This window comes from Cotesia typhae, unplaced genomic scaffold, assembly GCF_013202065.1.
Source record: "Cotesia typhae breed Kobodo isofemale line unplaced genomic scaffold, CoteBio_Ctyphae contig_27, whole genome shotgun sequence".
NCBI classification, from domain to species: domain Eukaryota; kingdom Metazoa; phylum Arthropoda; class Insecta; order Hymenoptera; family Braconidae; genus Cotesia; species Cotesia typhae.
The window spans coordinates 2,447,336-2,467,491 of record NW_027423733.1 but is presented as its reverse complement, the minus strand read 5'-3'; the positions used below and the strand labels follow the sequence as shown (position 1 = coordinate 2,467,491).

The following is a 20,156-nucleotide window of genomic DNA, read 5'->3' as shown; positions in this document are numbered from 1 at the left end:
AAGCAAAACATCAGGAACACAAAGCATCGGCTAGTAGTTCAAAAAATCGAATAAATGTAAATTATTCAATGTCTCTACGCAGTCAATTACGGTTAAATCACCGTTTTACTGTGGGAGAAGAATTCAATGTTAACGTGAAGACTTGTCATAAAAAAGACATTGAATTAAATTACATTCTTAAAGCTATTGGATGTAATGAATATTTACCTATACAAGATATGCATTCTGTTGAAGAAATTCAATGTACAAATCATCAAAATGATAGAATTGCAATCAATTCAATTGTAATGGAATTATCAAATGATGGTCCATTATTTTACGTTGTACAAAAAATATTAATAATAGATAATAATAAGACTTTTTTGGTTACTCAAGTCTTGGATGATTGTTATTTTGATAATCACACTCAATCATTCAAAGTAATTAATAGCAGTTCTAATATTTGGAAATTTTTATCATATATGGATTTAAACGATTGTGTGATTACTTATTTTAATATTTTAAAGGAAAAAATGTACATAGCTAAAATATGGATGTTAATGAAGGATTTAATTAACTAAATTTAGATTATTTTTTCTTTCAGAATTTTTACAATAATTACAATTATTAAAAATATAGTAGGTAGTATAACTAATTTTTCTCCGTGTACAGATGATTTGGCTATGGTGGGAATAGTAACATCGACAATAGTTATAGCCTTTATTTTTGAAATAAACGTTTTTTATTATTTTAAAATATATTCTTTGTTTAGGTTTAAGTTCGAAAGACACAAACACCGCCTATACCAAATAACAACTGAACGGTATTATCACCACCGTTAAATTAGCAATTCTGAACACAAACCAGCGCAAAAATTTAAAATAAACACTAAATTAATAATAAATATTTTGTAAACACACTATATTATAAAATTCAGCCTTTCTTTTATATATACTTGTAAAGGGCAAAAACGCGCTCAATAACAAAAGGAAAATTTACATTGTTAGAAAAAGACTAATAAATATTAAACAATTTATAAAGAGCAACCAAACTACGACTTTCTATCGAAAAAGAGACACCCGTTTTTTTTCAAAAGCAGAGATGCCGAGACACCCCTTCTTTGGGGGAAGGGGGGGGATGCTGTTATATCCGGCGTTACCTCATATAACACACAGGGTCTCTCTTCTTCGACGAAAAGCGCAGCGCCTGCACTTTATAAATTTCGACAATCACTCTGACAACACCTCGATTAAGAAATGAGCACACTGTCCACGTTCTGCCAAATTTGCATTTTTAGACCAATAACAAAATTTAACTCACTTCCGAAAATCGCGATCCGGGTGTATAAAAACTCCAAACACCACGGATCAATCGTTCAGTCTTTTATTAAAGAATACGAGGGAAGGTATCCTCGTAGAACCCGTGTGTGTCCTTGTACTGCGTTACGTACGAGGCAGTGTAAAGCACTAGGTCGCTTACACAAAACTTTAAATTCAGTAATACCTTTTGACTCTTTAAACTATATCTTAGTCAGTGTGCTCTTCGAGCTGTACCGAAGGCCCCGTTGTCCATAGTGATATCATTAGCTAAAGTTATAACATTTCGATTTATTATTTAATTAACGGCGGATCTAAGTATCTGCCGGAGTGGTTACTTTGTTCACAAACTCATAATAAAACACTGTTAATCATAAAATCTAATTATAAGTGAATAGCTATTAAGTGAAACATTGTGCATTGAGTGCGTCTCGCCCATAGGGCAAATAACTGAATAAATTACAAAAACCAGAACTTCTTGTGTCACTCCATCTTAAACTAAGATCCTCGACCTCTTCAAGTACACCAATCTCTACCACGAGAGGAGAAGGAGAACTCTACCCAAGATCCACTGACCGACCAAACCAAATTCTGATCAACAAAAAGATCATACAGGACGACTGTTTATTCAGCATTTGTTACCGACTTCCCTTTAAATTCGCCGTTGGAACTTCTGGTTATCGGGAGGCGTTCAAAATCCACAATAAAAATAAAACTCTTGTAGCCTCTCTACAAGACAAAATCTATCTAAACGTGTCCGAGCCTCCTCAAAGCCTACTCTACCAATTAATTATTTCACTATAATTAATCCGGACATAACACAGTTAACAAATATCCATTAACCATTAACAAATATTTATTAACTGTTAATAAATATTTATTAAATTCTATGATGTTCAAAAATCATTTACTAATAGTTAATAAAGCTTATTAAATGTAAACAAATCCTTCTATCAGTATGTTCGATGAAAAATATTTAAAAATTTTGTATTAAACTAGTTTAAAGTAACAATTAATTTCAAATTAATTAAACATAATTTAGTAAAAGGAGAAAAATGAACAACGGCGTATGCAATTAAAATGAACATTGCTTTTAACTTATTTTTATTTCTAATTATTATGCAGCACATATATATTACAATATTTTTTGAGTTATATTTATGCTTGTGATATATATATATATATATATATATATATATATATATATATATATATATATATATATATATATATATATATATATATATATATATATATATATATATATATATATGAGACACTACAAAATGTCCCGACTTTATCAGCCTGGCGAACTACCACCCGAAATTTCCGTTACCGACACTAGCTAAAATAATAGGTAGTCCCGTGACGTCACAAGACGGCAGGAGGAGGGGAAAAACGGTCACAAACCCCGATACTTAAGCGGTGATCGACACTTCGATCTATCCCCCGGTGTCAACCACCACGTTAGATTTATCTTAGTCAATCTTACCACTATTACCACTATACTACTATTACCACTATTAGGTGATTACTCACCAAAACTAAATAATTATTAACAACTACCAAATCTACTAATTAATTAATAAGTTTATATCATCATTATTACTACTATTCTGTATTAAAATATCATTGCGTTATTATAAATAATTAACCATCGACAACCTAGACTATTGGTAAAATAATCATCCTACAAATTTATTGTATTTCGTCACCGAATATAATAAATATATTTCAAGTGTTGAGTTAGTGAAATAAAATTAAGTTTGTTGTAATTTTGTCATCAATCAAGTTAATTTATCCACTACACTATTCACCTTGCGTAATTCAATCTAATCAACAACAACACCAAACATGGAAGAAGGACCATCTGCACAGTAACTTTTGTAAGTAAGTAAAATAAATTTAACTGGCACACGTGGTAACTTTTGTCCTATAATCTTTCTAATCGAGCTCTCTTAAAACAAAAGACAATCATAAATACGGGAGCGGAAAATCCCAGGGCAGTGGACCAAAATTATAAACGAAATCCAGGCGACTATTTCTTATCCGCGAAGTTTAGTGGCCTGGAAGCTAAGAATTTTCATAAAAGTAAAAATTCTAGTGTTTCAATATATATATATATATATATATATATATATATATATATATATATATATATATATATATATATATATATATATATAACACACACACACTTTTTTTTAGTGATGTTTTATTATATGCAATGAATTTTGTGTCAATCATTAAATTTTGTTTGACTCACGTCTTGTATGACTCAACTGTTTTACAACAAGATATTATATTTATACATAAAAAGATAATAACTCGAAAGATGTAATCTAATCATGAGATTTTTTCAATGCCGAGACCATAAGCTCGAGTTTGGAGTACTTATTTTATTTCATTCGAAAATAATACTTTTCAACGGTTGGTTAATAAATAAAATAACTTGGTGTTTTATAAGCGACATTTCAAAAATTTGATACTAGTGAAAAATTTTTGAGTTATAAATTTGAGTTAAAAAAAAAATATGAGGCATCTAAATCGAAAGCATTTGATGTATTCGATGATACAACTCATAATATATGGTACATTGCTACAGTTCAAGATCAGAGAAGTAGCTTCAAACTCAGCCATATCTAGCACTCATCGTTTACCTGATTATGTTAAACCTATTCATTATGCTATTAAAATAATGCCTCTCCTGAAGGAAAACAATTGGACTTATGATGGTGAATCTGATATCGAAATACAAATAAAGCGAAAAAGTAATTTTTTAGTCTTATATGCAAAAAGTCTTGAAATTAGCGATCATATTACGATAGAAAATGAAAAAGGAATGCATCAATCTGTTAACCATAAAGTTGACAATGAAACAGATTTTTTCACAATTACATTTCAAGAAGAACTATCTGAAGGAATTTATACTTTACATTTGAGATATCGAGGTAGAATTAACGATGAAGCACAAGGACTTTATCGCAGCAGTTACATAGATTCTTTTGGAAAAAATCGGTAAGTTTTATTAATAGTTATTGCATATACTAGAAGATATGCTCTATTGTCACAAGAATTAGGTTTTCGATAAGGGCATATTAAATCATGTCTACTACATAAATCAGAATTCACATATAACTTAGTTTATAAATCGGTTTACCGATTATTGAACCCCAGACAATTTTTTCCGACAGTAGAATTGCTAATTATATACAAAAACATTAAAAGTATTTTTGACAGTGACGAGTGGTAGGTGTGCGTTATCAAATCCAAGCTGGTTTCCCGTATAGATTTTTTTAATAGAGTAGATCGATTCAAAACCGGTAAATGAAAAATTAAAAAAAAACTACAAAAAAAATTTTTTTCAAATGTAGTTTTTTTTTTTTAAGTAACTTTTAAAGAACTTCACTGATCGATTCCAAAAACTTGTTAACTCTTGACATAAAAAAATCACGTTGATCGCCGCCAACTCTGTCAAAATCCGTTGATTCGTTTCTGAGTTATCGTTGTCGAAAGAAAACCGAAAAAAGTGTTTTTTCGAAATTACTTTGAAGTTCCTAGTTCGATCAATGAAAACTTGAACATTTGTCATAATGCTATAAAAACTGCATTCAATGCCGAAAATTGCGTGGAAATCAGTTAATTTATTCAAAAATTTTTGCGGTTTGAAAATTTCAAAAATAGTTTTATTAAACTTCTATCAGACTATTGAGCTGAGAGAGCTATGGAAAAGCTATCTCTTTGACCTTGGACAACTCAAAGTAATACATAAATTGTAATTTTGAGCTCGTGCAATTTTAAGCACTTATGTATAGAATTCACCGAAAATTGCAGAGATGGCCTTCAGGGCCAACCGTTTTCCTAATTTTTAACTTTCTTTTAAGAAAATCGAAGATTTTTGGAAATCGAGAAGTTATTGATTTTTTTAGTACAAAGTATGATCCGAAAAGAAGTGTAGGAGTTAAGTGAAAAAAACACTTGTTCCCAAATTTTTCATCAACGATATCTCTCGAACCAATCAACCGATTTTGTCATTCTTAACGGCAATCAATACACGGAAAGAAAAATATGGGAACAGTTCCCAGGCAATTATAGGAACTGTTCCCATAATTATAGGAAATTTTCCCAAAATTATGGGAACATTTCCTATAACGATGGGAATGGTTCCCATAGTGGTATAGGAATGGTATCTATAATTATAGGAATGATTTCTATACTATTATAGGAACTATTCCCATAATATTATGGGAAATATTCCCATAATGATATAGTAATGGTTCCTATATCATTATGGGAAAAATTCCCATAATGATATAGGAAAAGTTCCTATATCATTATGGGAATATTTCCTATAATATTATGGGAATAGTTCCTATATAATTATGGGAACTATTCCCATAATGGTATAGGAAAGATTCCTAGAATATTATAGGAAAAAACATGTCTTTTTAATTTCTCTCATTTTCTTATGCAGACAAATTATTGAATGTTTATTATTATTATTATTATTATTATTATTATTATTATTTTGTTATTAAATGCTCAGGGGGGTTATCCCCGGAGTCCGATTCTCCGAGGGCCCAGCCTGAGCTCCATCCGTTACTGCTGGACCAATCCGCACAACAAGGCAGTTAGTGATCACAGCAGGCCAAAGTCATTTCTCTTAAGAGACGGAGAGAACCAAGTATAACAGCCTTCTGCATCCTAACTGCCAAGAACTCAGCTTCTGATGAGCAAGCTGGAACTTTGGCAAGTGAGGATATAAAAGGCTGTTTCATCCCTCCTAGGACGCCAACAATCAGGACGACAAACTTGACACGGTGACCTGGGTAAATTTTGCCAATTTCAAACAGGAGATCCTGATATATTTGTCTTTTGTGCTCTTCTTTGGTTGAGATGTTATATTCAGCCGGGGCCGAGAACTCAATGACCGTTTATTTCTCCAAGACCAAGGGTTCTTTCCGCATATATTGCTCCCTTATACAAGAATGACCCCTTATGCGCATTTTCATGTTTATGTACAATTTGCATAAGAAAGTCATCCTCGTCTGCAGTGAAATTGACAACATCGTATGTTAAACCCCGGACCAAACGGTCGTGAAGTCGCTCCAAACTCTGCAAACCTCTCCCACCGATGGACCGGGAGAGGTATAATCTGGCGGCTGATGACTTGGGGTGCATGCTCCGATTCATATTAATGATCTTACGGGTTTTGATGTCGAGATCTCGTAAATCCTTTCGGGCCGATTTCAGGACACCGAAAGAGTATAGTAAGACTGGGACAGCGGGCATATTAGTAGCTGAGACTTTATTTTTGCCGGAAAGTTCGGAGGACCAAATTTTCCGGAGTCTCCTAACGTACTCTCTCCTGAGAGCTGTTTGGAATTCAGAGACCGCATGCATACGGTGCTCTTCCATTCCTAGATATCTATACAACTCTCCAGCGTCTAATTGTCTTAAGACGCTCCCATCTACTAACTCGACATCATCCCCCGTATCAGAGCACTTACCCCTCGCCAGATGTACGACCGCACACTTGTCCAACCCAAAAGACATTCCGACATCTCGTGTGTACTCTGCTACGATATTGAGGGCCGCTTGTAGATGATCGTTATCAGCACTATAGAGCTTCAGATCATCCATGTAAAGCAGATGGGTGATCGAATAATTTTGATCACCCGGAGGCCCCACAGAGTACCCATGAGTTTTACGGAGTGCAACAGATATAGGCAGCAGTGAAACGCAAACCAGCAGAGGGCTCAAGGAATCGCCTTGGAAGACCCCTCGTTTGTACTCTACAACTCCGGTTACGTGCAATGCGTTTCCACTTCCAATGTGAAAACGCGTTCGCCAGAGCTGCATTGTACGCCGAATGCATTCCACTATTTCGGGATTGACTCCCAGGCATTTGAGTAGATATAAAATCAACTCATGAGGAGTTGAGTCAAATGCCTTACGATAGTCAATCCAAGCTATTGAGAGGTTGCGTTAATAGTAGATCGCATCTTGTAAGACGCATCGATCCACTATCAGGTTCTCCTTGCAATATGACAGGCCTCTTTTACTGTCACGTTGTTCATATATCTGTTGCCATACAGGCTCTATCTGCTGCAAGATACGGTTATTTAAAATTTTTGTAAAAATTTTATAAACCGCATTCAAGCAGGTGATAGGCCTGAAATTCTTAGGGTCAGACAAGTCACCTTTTTTAGGTATCAGTACGGTTCGCCCTTCTACAAGCCAGTTCGGAATCGGATCGTCAGCTCTAATGTACGATGTAAATATACGGGCCAGATGGAGGTGGGTAGAAGTAAACTTCTTCCACCAGAAGCCATTAATGCCATCTGGTTTCAGGGCAGCCCAATTTTTGCTGCCGTTTAGAGCTGAACGAACTTCATCCACACGGACTGCAGGGCTCTCTTCATCAGCATTCTGCCGACGGTGTTCCTGACAGAATGCTTTGAAGTCGTGCAGAGCTGGAGTATTGGCGTTCACGTTTGGTGGATCTCCATACAACTCAGTCCAAAAAGCTTCCACCCGCTCAGGTGTTGGATAAGTCCCGGTAACATCGGTCTTTGGTGTCAGAAACCGTGAAGGGCTGGATCGAAACAACGAGTTGTCGACCAACCGCTTCAGCCTTTTCTCTAGTGACTTTTTGGCAGTCACTAGAGCCCGCAATTTATTAAGAGACTCTTCTTTAATGACAAGAAGAGTACTCTTGTTCAGGGTGTGATGACGCCACCGAAGTTCAGCAGCAATGCGTCGAATTCGGGGCGTGTATGCTTTTTGAGTTGTTTCGAACTCAATCACACACTGAATGCGGGAGACATGTTTCCGGGATGTGTCAATTTTGGAGCCAAGTTGTAAGATGCGCTGTCTCAACCTTGCCTCGATCGAGAGACAATGTCTCTCTCTCGGAAAAGCCGAAACTGCTGCACCATAGACAACCTGGCTCACGGTGAGCAGGGTGGAATCCTCCAGGACGGTTGCACGGAGATCTTCGTTTACCGCGTCAAGCTGTTGTTGGGAGTAAGTTATCTTCTTAGATATACTTACTTGCCGTCCTACAAAGGGATTGTTGTTGTCCAAGGAGGAACGGCGTCGATCTCGGTGTAGTTACGCCGGAAAGGAAAGTCTATTAGACTGCCTTCTGTCCGGCACAAGCGATCTTCTATTTCGCCGAAGATGAGCGGCATAATTACGCAGGTGTTTCTGCGTAAAATGCGCTAGCTCCGGATGCATATCACTCCAAAGAGTGTGCATCTGGGCCATATAGCCGCTTACCCCCGGCTCGCTACGTTGGTAGCACACCAAGAGATCGACTCTCAGTTCCTCTGTCCACTTAAAGTAAGTCCTTAAGGCGCCAGGGTCGTCATCTTTCATCGGGTCCGGCGTGCTCCTCCCACCTGATGAATGGTCCTCATCCGAAAAGGACCGGTTATGGGGAGCACTTCTGAGTTGGTATCTTGTGGTAACTCAGTTATTTCCATGCAGGGGGTAGTTGGCCCACTGCACGGGCTACGTCGTTCGCCGACAGACCTGATGTTATGATCTGCGTTTTCCGCGATGCGCCGCTTAGAGGCCACGTAGCAAGCACCGCTTATTTATTATTATTATTATTATTATTATTATTTTTATTATTATTAATATTATTGATATTAATATTATTATTATTATTATTATTAACATTTTCGTAAATATAAGCTCATTCTAATTTTATACTCATCGAGACCTTTCATTTGAGTACCCACATAAATTTTTGTATATATCTTATATATATAATATTTATGAAATATATAAAATATATGAAAGATGCAAGTGGGTACTCAAATGAAAGGTCTCGATGAGTGTCTCATCGGAATGAGCTTATATCGTTAAAAACATCATTAGTTAACAAAATACATTATCATTCGTTAATTAGTAACATTTTTGTAAATATAAGTCCATTATGATTTTATACTTATCGAGACCTTTAATTTGGGTACCTATATGAATTCTTTTCATATATCTTATACATATATGATATTTATAAAATATATGAAAAGTGCATGTGGGTACTCAAGATCAACAACAATTTATAAATAAAAAATCTATCAAATAAACATTTTCCCGTGGACTGAATTGTGAATCTAAACAATTCTGGAATCTACCGGAAGACACACAAAAAACTTCATTAAAATCGGTCCAGCCGTTTAGGAGGAGTTCAGTGACAAACACACGCACAGAAGAAATATAAATAGAGAGATTATAGGATATTATAAGGATATTATAATACTATATAATATTATAGGAAATTTTCCTATAATAAAATAGGAATCACTCCCATTACATAACAAAAATATCCATTTCAAAGTAGTGAAACAAAACAAGGATTATTCATGCATAAAAATAAAAAAATAATCAATTTTCTTATCAAAAAAATAATAGATTTTAACAAAAAAATTTTTATTATTTACACAAATATGTCAATTTCTTTTTTACAATAGATAACAAAATCTTCGGAAAAAATCAAATCCATCTTTTTGATACGTATTGCTTGTTTTCTATATTTACAATATTACTAATTCTACATATTTGATATGTTTCAATTGAAACACAAGTAACATTTATCAAATTTTCAACGATTAGAAATGCCTGAAAATGATCTTCGAATTTACAAATAAGCTGAGTTGTGATGATAAATATTTCATTCTCAATGTTTTTGTTTTTGATAATCAACTCGACTTTTTGGAATTCCGGACCATTTTTTGAAGGCATTATTAGAATAGAATTTGTTAAAATCCTGTGATTGCCTATCCATTACAAGTATTTGATAATACTGAAATTATTTTCATGTGACGGAAGAGATGAACGAATGAAATTAAATTTACTATGAGTTTTGAGAGAACAGTTATCGATAGAGCCGCATTTAAAAAATGATATTTCATCTTTTTCATACAATAAATGGTGATTCAGCTGAAGTTGGTTTTTTATAGCAATACTACGATAAATATTTATTCTACTTCCGCAAACACGAGAATATTTTCTGGCACGTTGGTGTTTATTTTCAAAATTCATGGAATTTATATTTGATACTGGACCCATAGAAACAAATACTTTACGGTAATGAAGGAGCAAATGGTGTTTAATAGTCATTTTATTCGGAAATAGAGTAGAATATAATGTTAAAAAATCTGAAATTATATTTTCCATATAATATTCAGTACCACGTGTACAATTCTTAGATGTTGTAATGTCAATAATTTTTTTTAATAATATAAATAACTTCCAGTACTCATCTTCCACAGAAATATAAAGACCAATTATAAGACTAAAATTTCTAACCAAACATAGCATTTCTGCCGATGATATAATAATTTTCTGGTTTTTAATTTGAGTTTCTAAAATTTCGGGTGGTCTTGTAAGTCTATCTTGTAAATCATGGTAATACAAAAATATCATTAGTTGACCAGATACAATGTAATTTCTTAATTATTGACGTTTTTAAAGACATAAGCTCATCCCGATGTTACACTCATCGAGACCTTTCATTTCAGTACCCACTTGCATCTTTCACATATTTTATATATTTCAAAAATATTATATATATAAGATATATACAAAAACTTATGTGGGTACTCAAATGAAAGGTCTCGATGAGTATAAAATTAGAATGAGCTTATATTTAGGAAAATGTTAATAATAATAATAATATTAATAATAATAATAATAATAATAATAATAATAATAATAAGCGGTGCTTGCTACGTGGCCTCCAAGCGGCGCATCGCGAGAAACGCAGACCATAACATCAGGTCTGTAGGCGAATGACGTAGCCAGTGCAGTGGGCCAACTACCCACTGCATGGAAATAACTGAGTTACAACACATCAACTCAGAAGTGCTCCCCACAACCGGTCCTTTTCGGATGAGGACCATTCATCAGGTGGGAGGAGCACGCCGGACCCGATGAATTATGACGACCCTGGCGCTATAAGGACCAACTTTAAGTGGACGGAGGAACTCAGAGTCGATCTCTTGGTGTGCTACCAACGTAGCGAACCGGGGGTGAGCGGTTATATGGCCCGGATGCACACTCTTTGGAGTGATATGCATCCGGAGCTAGCGCATTTTACGCACAAACACCTCCGTAACTATGCCGCTCATATTCGGCGTAACAGAAGATCGCTTGTGCCGGATAGAAGGCAGTCTAATAGATTTTCTTTTCCGGCGCAATTACACCAAGAACGACGCCGTTCCTCCTTGAACAACAACAATCCCTTTGTAGGACGGCAAGTAAGTATATCTAAAAAGATAACTTACTCCCAACAACAGCTTGACGCGGTAAATGAAGATCTCCGTGTAACCATCCTGGAGGACTACACCCTGCTCACTGTGAGCCAGGTTGTGTATGGTGCAGCAGTTTCGGCTTTTCCGAGAGAAAGACATTGTCTCTCGATCGAGGCAAGGTTGAGACAGCGCATCTTACAACTTGGCTCCCAAATTGACAGATCCCGGAAACATGTCTCCCGCATTCAGTGTGTGATTGAGTTCGAAACAACTCAAAAAGCATACACGCCCCGAATTCGACGCATTGTTGCTGAACTTCGGTGGCGTCATCACACACTGAACAAGAGTACTCTTCTTGTCATCAAAGAAGAGTCTCTTAATAAATTGCGGGCTCTAGTGACTGCCAAAAAGTCACTAAAGAAAAGGCTGAAGCGGTTGGTCGACAACTCGTTGTTTCGATCCAGCCCTTCACGGTTTCTGACACCAAAGACCGATGTTACCGGGACTTATCCAACACCTGAGCGGGTGGAAGCTTTTTGGACTGAGTTGTATGGAGATCCACCAAACGTGAACGCCAATACTCCAGCTCTGCACGACTTCAAAGCATTCTGTCAGGAACACCGTCGGCAGAATGCTGATGAAGAGAGCCCTGCAGTCCGTGTGGATGAAGTTCGTTCAGCTCTAAACGGCAGCAAAAATTGGGCTGCCCTGAAACCAGATGGCATTAATGTCTTCTGGTGGAAGAAGTTTACTTCTACCCACCTCCATCTGGCCCGTATATTTACATCGTACATTAGAGCTGACGATCCGATTCCGAACTGGCTTGTAGAAGGGCGAACCGTACTGATACCTAAAAAAGGTGACTTGTCTGACCCTAAGAATTTCAGGCCTATCACCTGCTTGAATGCGGTTTATAAAATTTTTACAAAAATTTTAAATAACCGTATCTTGCAGCAGATAGAGCCTGTATGGCAACAGATATATGAACAACGTGGCAGTAAAAGAGGCCTGTCATATTGCAAGGAGAACCTGATAGTGGATCGATGCGTCTTACAAGATGCGATCTACTATTAACGCAACCTCTCAATAGCTTGGATTGACTATCGTAAGGCATTTGACTCAACTCCTCATGAGTTGATTTTATATCTACTCAAATGCCTGGGAGTCAATCCCGAAATAGTGGAATGCATTCGGCGTACAATGCAGCTCTGGCGAACGCGTTTTCACATTGGAAGTGGAAATGCATTACACGTAACCGGAGTTGTAGAGTATAAACGGGGGTCTTCCAAGGTGATTCCTTGAGCCCTCTGCTGTTTACGTGACACCAGTGCTGCCTTATCTGCCAGGAGATATTCCCCAGGTTGTTGAGAATGACAGTTGCAAAATTTATTGGAACATGCCATTTGCAACATCCGGCGGATAGATCACAACAAACCTGATATTGTGCTCTTCGACAAGGCCACCCGTGACATTTATGTCCTCGAGTTCTCGGCCCCGGCTGAATACAACATCTCAGCCAAAGAAGAGCACAAAAGACAAATATATCAGGATCTCCTGTTTGAAATTGGCAAACTTTACCCAAGTTACCGTGTCAAGCTTGTCGTCCTGATTGTTGGCGTCCTAGGAGGGATGAAACAGTCTTTTGTATCCTCACTTGCCAAAGTTCCAGCTTGTTCATCAAAAGCTGAGTTCTTGGCAGTTAGGATGCAGAAGGCTGTTATACTTGGTTCTCTCCGTCTCTTGAGGGAAATGACTTTGGCCTGCTGTGATCACTAACCGCCTTGTTGTGCAGAGTGGTCCAGCAGTAACGGATGGAGCTCAGGCTGGGCCCTCGGAGAATCGGACTCCGGGGATAACCCCCCTGAGCATTTAATAGCAAAATAATAATAATAATAATAATAAACATTCAATAATTTGTGTGCATAAAAAAATGAGAGAAATTAAAAAGAAATGTTTTTTCCTATAATATTCTAGGAATCTTTCCTATACCATTATGGGAATAGTTCCCATAATGATATAGGAACTATTCCCATAATATTATGGGAAATATTCCCATAATGATATAGGAACTTTTCCTATATCATTATGGGAATTTTTCCCATAATGATATAGGAACCATTACTATATCATTATGAGAATATTTCCCATAATGGTATAGGAAAAGTTCCCATAATTTTCTCTCCGTGTACGGTTATTCAAGCTTTTATAGATCTTTTAATTATTTCATTACCCTTTAGATCAAAAACGATCTAAAAAGAAATGTCCGAGTTATGTGAAAAAAACGCTTGGTCCCAAATTTTTCGTCACCGGTATCTCTCGAACCAATGAACCGATTTTGATGTTCTTGGAGCCACTCGACATAGTTTTTCATTGTTTAGAGCTGATAAATTTTTGGAGTTGATCGGTAGAGGCGTTTAAAAGTTATTTAAAAAAAACCACATTTAAGAAAATTCTTCTTGCAGTTTTTTTTAACAACTTTTATAATCTACCGGTCAGAATCAGAATAAATTGTTATGAAAATCTAAGTTTGGTCAAGCCTATTCGAATGGCACCAACTAAGATTGAATCAGTTAAGCCGTTCATAAGTTATGAGAAGGTTACACACACACTCACACACACACACACACACACACGCGCGCGCGCGCGCGGACATCATCGCGGGAATAGTCAGGGAAACTTCCTAGGACCTCAAAACGTCAAGATCCGATGAGAACTCGAATTTCGAAAAATGGGGTGAAACCAATAACTTCCCGATTTTTGAAAATTTTTAATTTTCTTAGCGGGAAGTTAAAAATTGTCGGTTTTTTGCGCCGTCCTAGTATATATAATTCCATAAAAAGTAATCACAGTGTATACACCATGTACACATCGTGTATGCACGGTGGATATACCGTATATTTACTATTAACACACACTGTGTATACACCGTAGATGGATCGTGGATACATCATGTATGTGCTGTGAATATACGGTGTGCACACCGTGGACACACGGTGTGTACGCCATCTATACATCGTGATTTCACCGCTGATCGACTCCGTGCAGACACCGTGTATACACGGTGTATACACTGTGTGTCCACGCTATACACACCGTGTAAGCACTGTGTATCTACCGGCTATACACCGTGTGTGAATGCCACAAATTTATGGTGTATAGACCATGTATACACGGTGTAAGCACGTTGGATTCACTAACACGGTGTATACACCGTGGACTCAAGGTCGCGAGGGAATTCTTGAACAGCCAATGTAAGTACTAATAACATTTCTAGTATTAATATTATTGCATTGTAAATATTATTTAATTCTAATCTAAGCTATATTTTGATCTGTTTTATCATGTATAATGACAAAAACTTTAAATTATTATGTTCTATCAGAGTACAGATTTATCTTTGAATAAATTTTTGTTTATTATTGCTTAGCATTTACAACCCACCAGTGATACCTGATATACAGGACAGTCATGGTACATATTTGCAAAATAATGACGCTGAATACCAAGAGTGAGTGAAAAAATTTTAATTTTTGATAACTGTTTCACGTTATTTTTTTTACTCACGATAATTTATTTCTAGAATGATTGATAAGCTTGGTCAAAATCAATTTTCTGGATTTGATATAAATGCTTACGATGAAAATTTATTGAATGTACGGAATATTTTTGAAGTTCCTGATATAGAAAATGAAGAATTAATTGACAATGACGATGAGCAAGATAACAGGAGACAAATTAATTAGAACGCTGATGATAATATTCCGTTGTATTATGAAACAGAAATTAGCAAACGAGAAAGCATGTTGGACATTTTATCGTTGTGCTTAAAACATCATTTAACTCAGACATGTGTGGCCGATTTAATCACACTCATAGACTTGCACTGTCCTAGTAGAGATTTGATTAAAAACAGCTTGTATAAATTCCAGCAGTACTTTAATTTGGATAAAGATGATATCAAAAAACATTTTTACTGTCCATCCTGTGCTAAACAACTGAATAACGTCATCGAGCTATGCCCAATGTGTCCCGAAACCAAAAGTTCATATTTTATTGAAATGCCTCTTATTAATAATCTGCAAGAAATGTTTTCGCGAGAAAATTTTTTCTACTCTCTACAAAAAAAATTTGAACGGCCATTAATTAATAATGTCATAACAGATATTTACGTCAGCAAATTATACACAGTATGGACAAATAATGGATTTTTATCAAACCGATAGTATTCCAGTATTTAAATCTTCGAAAATTGGTACGTGGCCTATTTATTTGACTATAAATGAGTTACCATTTGAAGAAAGAAAAAAAAACTATAATATTTTACTCCTAGGACTATGGTACGGTGAACAAAAACCACACTTCAATGCATTTTTTTATGCTTATCGGGATATTTTTGAGAAATTATATACAGATGTCAAGATAACTCTACCTACAGGAAATGAAGTTACTGTTAAAGCTGTAGTGTTGATGGAAGTGTGTGATTTACCAGCAAAGACTGACTGTTTGAATTTTGTTAATTTCAATGAAAAGTATGGATGTCCTGTATGTTTTACTGAAGGTGAAATTTTACAAATCGATGCTAGATCACATTTACAAATATACCCGTACTTTAACAATCTGCGACTAAAAAGTTCTGAGGAATGTGAAAGACTGGCTTTAGAAGCTACACCCGATAACCCTCAATTTGGAATCAGAGGGCCTACAGCACTATCAAAATTAATGCCAGATTTTATGAATGGTATGTGCATTGATCGTATGCACGCCGTTCATGGTGGTGTAATAAAAAAAATTCTGACTTTAGTGCTTAATGTTACCTACAGAAATAAGCCATTTTCTTTATATGAAAGTACAGACATAATAAATAACCGTCTGAAAGTAATTAAACCACCTAAATTTATCCATCGTATGCCAATATCAACAAACGAATTCACTGGAAAGCCTCAGAAATGAAGAGTTTTTTCTATTATTCTTTTATGTCAGTATTCGAAAGAATAATGGAAAATGAATACTTTAATCATTGTTTGCTGTTAATTACTGCCATCTATGATTTGAGTGCTGATAGAATAACGAACATTATGATTAATGTAGCTGAAGATTTATTACATAAATTTGTTTGAGAATTTGAGCAGTTATACAGTAAAAGATTTTCATCTATAAATGTTCATTTGTTATTGCATTTGCCTAATTGTGTACGACTGCAGGAACCGCTGTGAGCTCATGATTGTTACGCCTATGAAGATTTCAATGGACAGCGATTACTTCAAATTCATGGTACTTGATACATAGGATCACAAGTTGCCAATGGTCTTAATAATTTAATTAAAATTGTTAAGTACATAGAAGCAATTGAAAATGAAAACGTTCGAGATTGTTGCAACAATAAGAAAAAACAATCAAAAATTACGGAAAAAATATGTGATGATGGATACAGCGTGGGTTGCTACAAAACTATTAATGAAATTGCAAACATGATTGTAAACGCTTTGAATGATTGTAGGATAACAATAAATAATGCTTATGTGTGTAAATTTTTTCGAATGTTAAAAAAAATACATTACACGTTCAAGAAGAATATACAAGAGAAATGAAGACATGTACGTCTGTAGTAAAATATATTGATAACAATATTGGAAAAAATTGGCAAAATAATTTGCTTTGTTAAATATTTGAAGTGCGAATGTCAACGAAATGATTAACTTTGCGAGTTTCAATACTTTGCAGTAATCCGTCAAATGCAGAGGAGTAATTTTTATGAAGCTCGTGAAAATAATTGTAGAATTGACAGCTGTAATCTATTTAATAGATCTACAGACACCAATATTATCCATTGTTTTGTCGCAAACTCCCCAATAAGGAGAATTTCCGTAATTCTTCTACACTACTGGAAAAAATTAAGGGATCAAAAAAAAATTCCAAATTTTTCGGTAGTTTTCAACAGGCCGTAACTTTGAGAGAAATGGTCGTACAGGAAATAAAAAAAAAGGAAATTGTAGCTTCAAGTATCTAGTTTTTGGATTAGAACTTCAAATTTTTGTAGCCTCCGCGGTTTCTGAGTAATCGTAGAAAAACCAGCAACAAAAAAATTCTCAAAATTTTTTTAGTTTTTTTTTTTGGTCTACGGGCGTGGAAAAAGTTTTTAGCTTAACCACCATAAGGATCGGATACTTTGTTCATTTAGCTTTAATTTCTTTCTTTAAACACCCTGATACGTCCACTCCTCGCTGAGATATCGGTCTTCAAATGGAAAAGGATCTTTTTGTCTTTGATTATCGATATCTCAGCAACCAATGATCGCACAGAAAGTTAAAGGTGGGTTTCAAGAACTTGAATGAATTCCCTTAACGACTGTCCATTGGTTTTTCAAAAAAATTTTTTTCTTTCCGTCACATGAATTTGAAAATGCAACAAAAAAGGGCTTTTAGTGGTTTTTTGGAAAATCAAGCGCTGGATCGAAAATATTGAGGAAACCACTAATGTTAAGTGTGCCTTTTACAGTTCAATATGTCCACAAAAACCCTACAAAGAATCAAATTAATCCAGCCAGCCGTTTTTTTGTTTCACTTGATCGAATTTTTGAAAAAATTAACGGATCACGTTTTTGCTCTGAAAAGCTCATAATTTTTAAAAATGAGAAAAAAATTGTTTTTTCGAGCTTTTTCCACATTTTCGTTCCAGAAAGTGCTTAAATTGAAAAAAAAAAAAATTCAAACCCGGTGGCTCGTCAGTTCCACCGTATTTAATGACTCCAAACTCATTCTCTGAAGGTTTTTGTTGGTTCAATACCGGGTATTACCACCCCTGTTTTCAATAACGGCTCTCAAACGTTCAGCCATGTTTATGCAGACGGTAATTTGACGCTGCGGAATGGTATTCCAAATGTGCTGAAGCGCGCGCTCCAAAGCAGCTAAGTTCTGCAAATTTGGATACTCTCTGCGCAACCGACGGCCCATTATGTCCCAAACGTGCTCTATGGGGTTGAGATCTGGACTCATTGCTGGGTGTCGCAACAATGTGATGTCATGCCGCTCAAAGAAGCGCCGGGTAATGTTGGCTGTGAGATGTAACGTCTAGCTGTCAAATTTTCGCGTACAATTACCAAAGGTGTTCTCCAATTTCGTGAAACGCCGCCCCACACCATAACTGATCCACCGCCGTAGGCAACGACTGGACGGACAAAGTTCTGGTGAAAACGTTCTCCACGACGGCGCCAAACGAGAGGACGTCGATCGTTGCCATACAGATTAAAACGAGACTCATCAGTGAATAAAACATTTGTCCATTCCCTCAAGTTCCAATTTCGATGATCGTAAGCATACGCTAAACGAGCTCGACGATGTCTTGCTGTCAACAGGGGTACACGATTAGGATGTCGTACGTGTAATCCAGTTTCACGAAGACGGTTGATGATTGTTCGAGAGCAAATGTTTCGCACTTGATGCCGTCGTCGCTGTTGCTGTTGTTGTTGCTGTTGTCTGCGATTGGGGAAGTTTCGAGCGACAATATTCGCATTGACGAAAGGTTGTCGTCGAACTTCTCTAACAATTGTTCGATCATCGCGGGCATTAGTGACTCGATGGCGACCTTGTCCAGGGCGACGATGATATTGATTCGTTTCTTGGTATCTGGTATAAGCTCGAGATACGACAGATTGACTTACACCCATCCGGATAGCAACTGCATGTTGAGTGTAACCTTCGTCGATAAGAGTCACTAACCGAGCGACTTCCACCTCCGATAAATGTCGTCTAACCATGATTAAGAATCAAAAGTCAGAAATTTTCAATTTTGACCAAAAAATTAAAAAAATTTTTTTAGCGCAGAGGGATTAGTTTTGAAAAAACTGTTGAATGAAGCGATTTGCTAAGGATTCACAAAAAGAAAAGAAAAAAAAACTCCGAAAAGCGTATGAAAAAATCGAAATTCGATTGGGGGTATTAACTTTTTTTATTAATTTAATTAAAAGGAGATCAGTAGAATCAAGGAATGCAGCGGTGGAAAGGTGATAAAAATCATTGGGCGATGGTTTTTGAGTTTCCTTAACTTGTTAAAAAAAAAATTTTTCCAAAAAAATTTTTTTTTTAAATTTTTTTTTCGAAAAAATTTTTTTTTTTTTTGAAAATTTTTTTTTGAATTTTTTTTTTTTTGAAAATTTAAGCACTTTTTGGAACGAAAATGTGGAAAAAGCTCGAAAAAACAATTTTTTTCTCATTTTTAAAAATTATGAGCTTTTCAGAGCAAAAACGTGATCCTTTAATTTTTTCAAAAATTCGATCAAGTGAAACAAAAAAACGGCTGGCTGGATTAATTTGATTCTTTGTAGGGTTTTTGTGGAGACATATTGAACTGTAAAAGGCACACTTAACATTAGTGGTTTCCTCAATATTTTCGATCCAGCGCTTGATTTTCCAAAAACCACTAAAAGCCCTTTTTTTGTTGCATTTTCAAATTCATGTGACGGAAAGAAAAAATTTTTTTTCGAAAAAACAATGGACAGTCGTTAAGGGGAATTCATTCAAGTTCTCGAAACCCACCTTTAACTTTCTGTGCGATCATTGGTTGCTGAGATATCGATAATCAAAGACAAAAAGATCCT

The 20,156-nt window shown here is 35.8% G+C and overlaps 3 protein-coding genes across 3 annotated transcripts in view; all 3 read left to right on the top strand.

The window, feature by feature from the left end:
- Nucleotides 1–3,725: 3,725 nt before the first annotated feature.
- Nucleotides 3,726–20,156, top strand: part of LOC141525800 (aminopeptidase N-like) — a 63,700-nt gene continuing 47,269 nt past the window's right edge. The window contains exon 1 of the mRNA XM_074240431.1: nucleotides 3,726–4,313. Within this exon, the coding sequence (XP_074096532.1) occupies nucleotides 3,829–4,313 (485 nt within the window). The 5' untranslated portion in view covers nucleotides 3,726–3,828. The remainder of the gene's footprint in view (nucleotides 4,314–20,156) is intronic.
- LOC141525804 (uncharacterized) lies at nucleotides 14,584–15,461 on the top strand. The gene is made up of 3 exons (XM_074240441.1): nucleotides 14,584–14,814; nucleotides 14,991–15,071; nucleotides 15,144–15,461. The coding sequence occupies exons 1-3, from the start codon at nucleotides 14,726–14,728 to the stop codon at nucleotides 15,304–15,306; spliced, it is 333 nt and encodes a 110-aa protein (XP_074096542.1). The 5' UTR covers nucleotides 14,584–14,725; the 3' UTR covers nucleotides 15,307–15,461.
- On the top strand, nucleotides 15,646–17,091 carry LOC141525802 (uncharacterized). Its single transcript, XM_074240438.1, has 2 exons — nucleotides 15,646–15,815; nucleotides 15,894–17,091. The coding sequence occupies exons 1-2, from the start codon at nucleotides 15,764–15,766 to the stop codon at nucleotides 16,511–16,513; spliced, it is 672 nt and encodes a 223-aa protein (XP_074096539.1). The 5' UTR covers nucleotides 15,646–15,763; the 3' UTR covers nucleotides 16,514–17,091.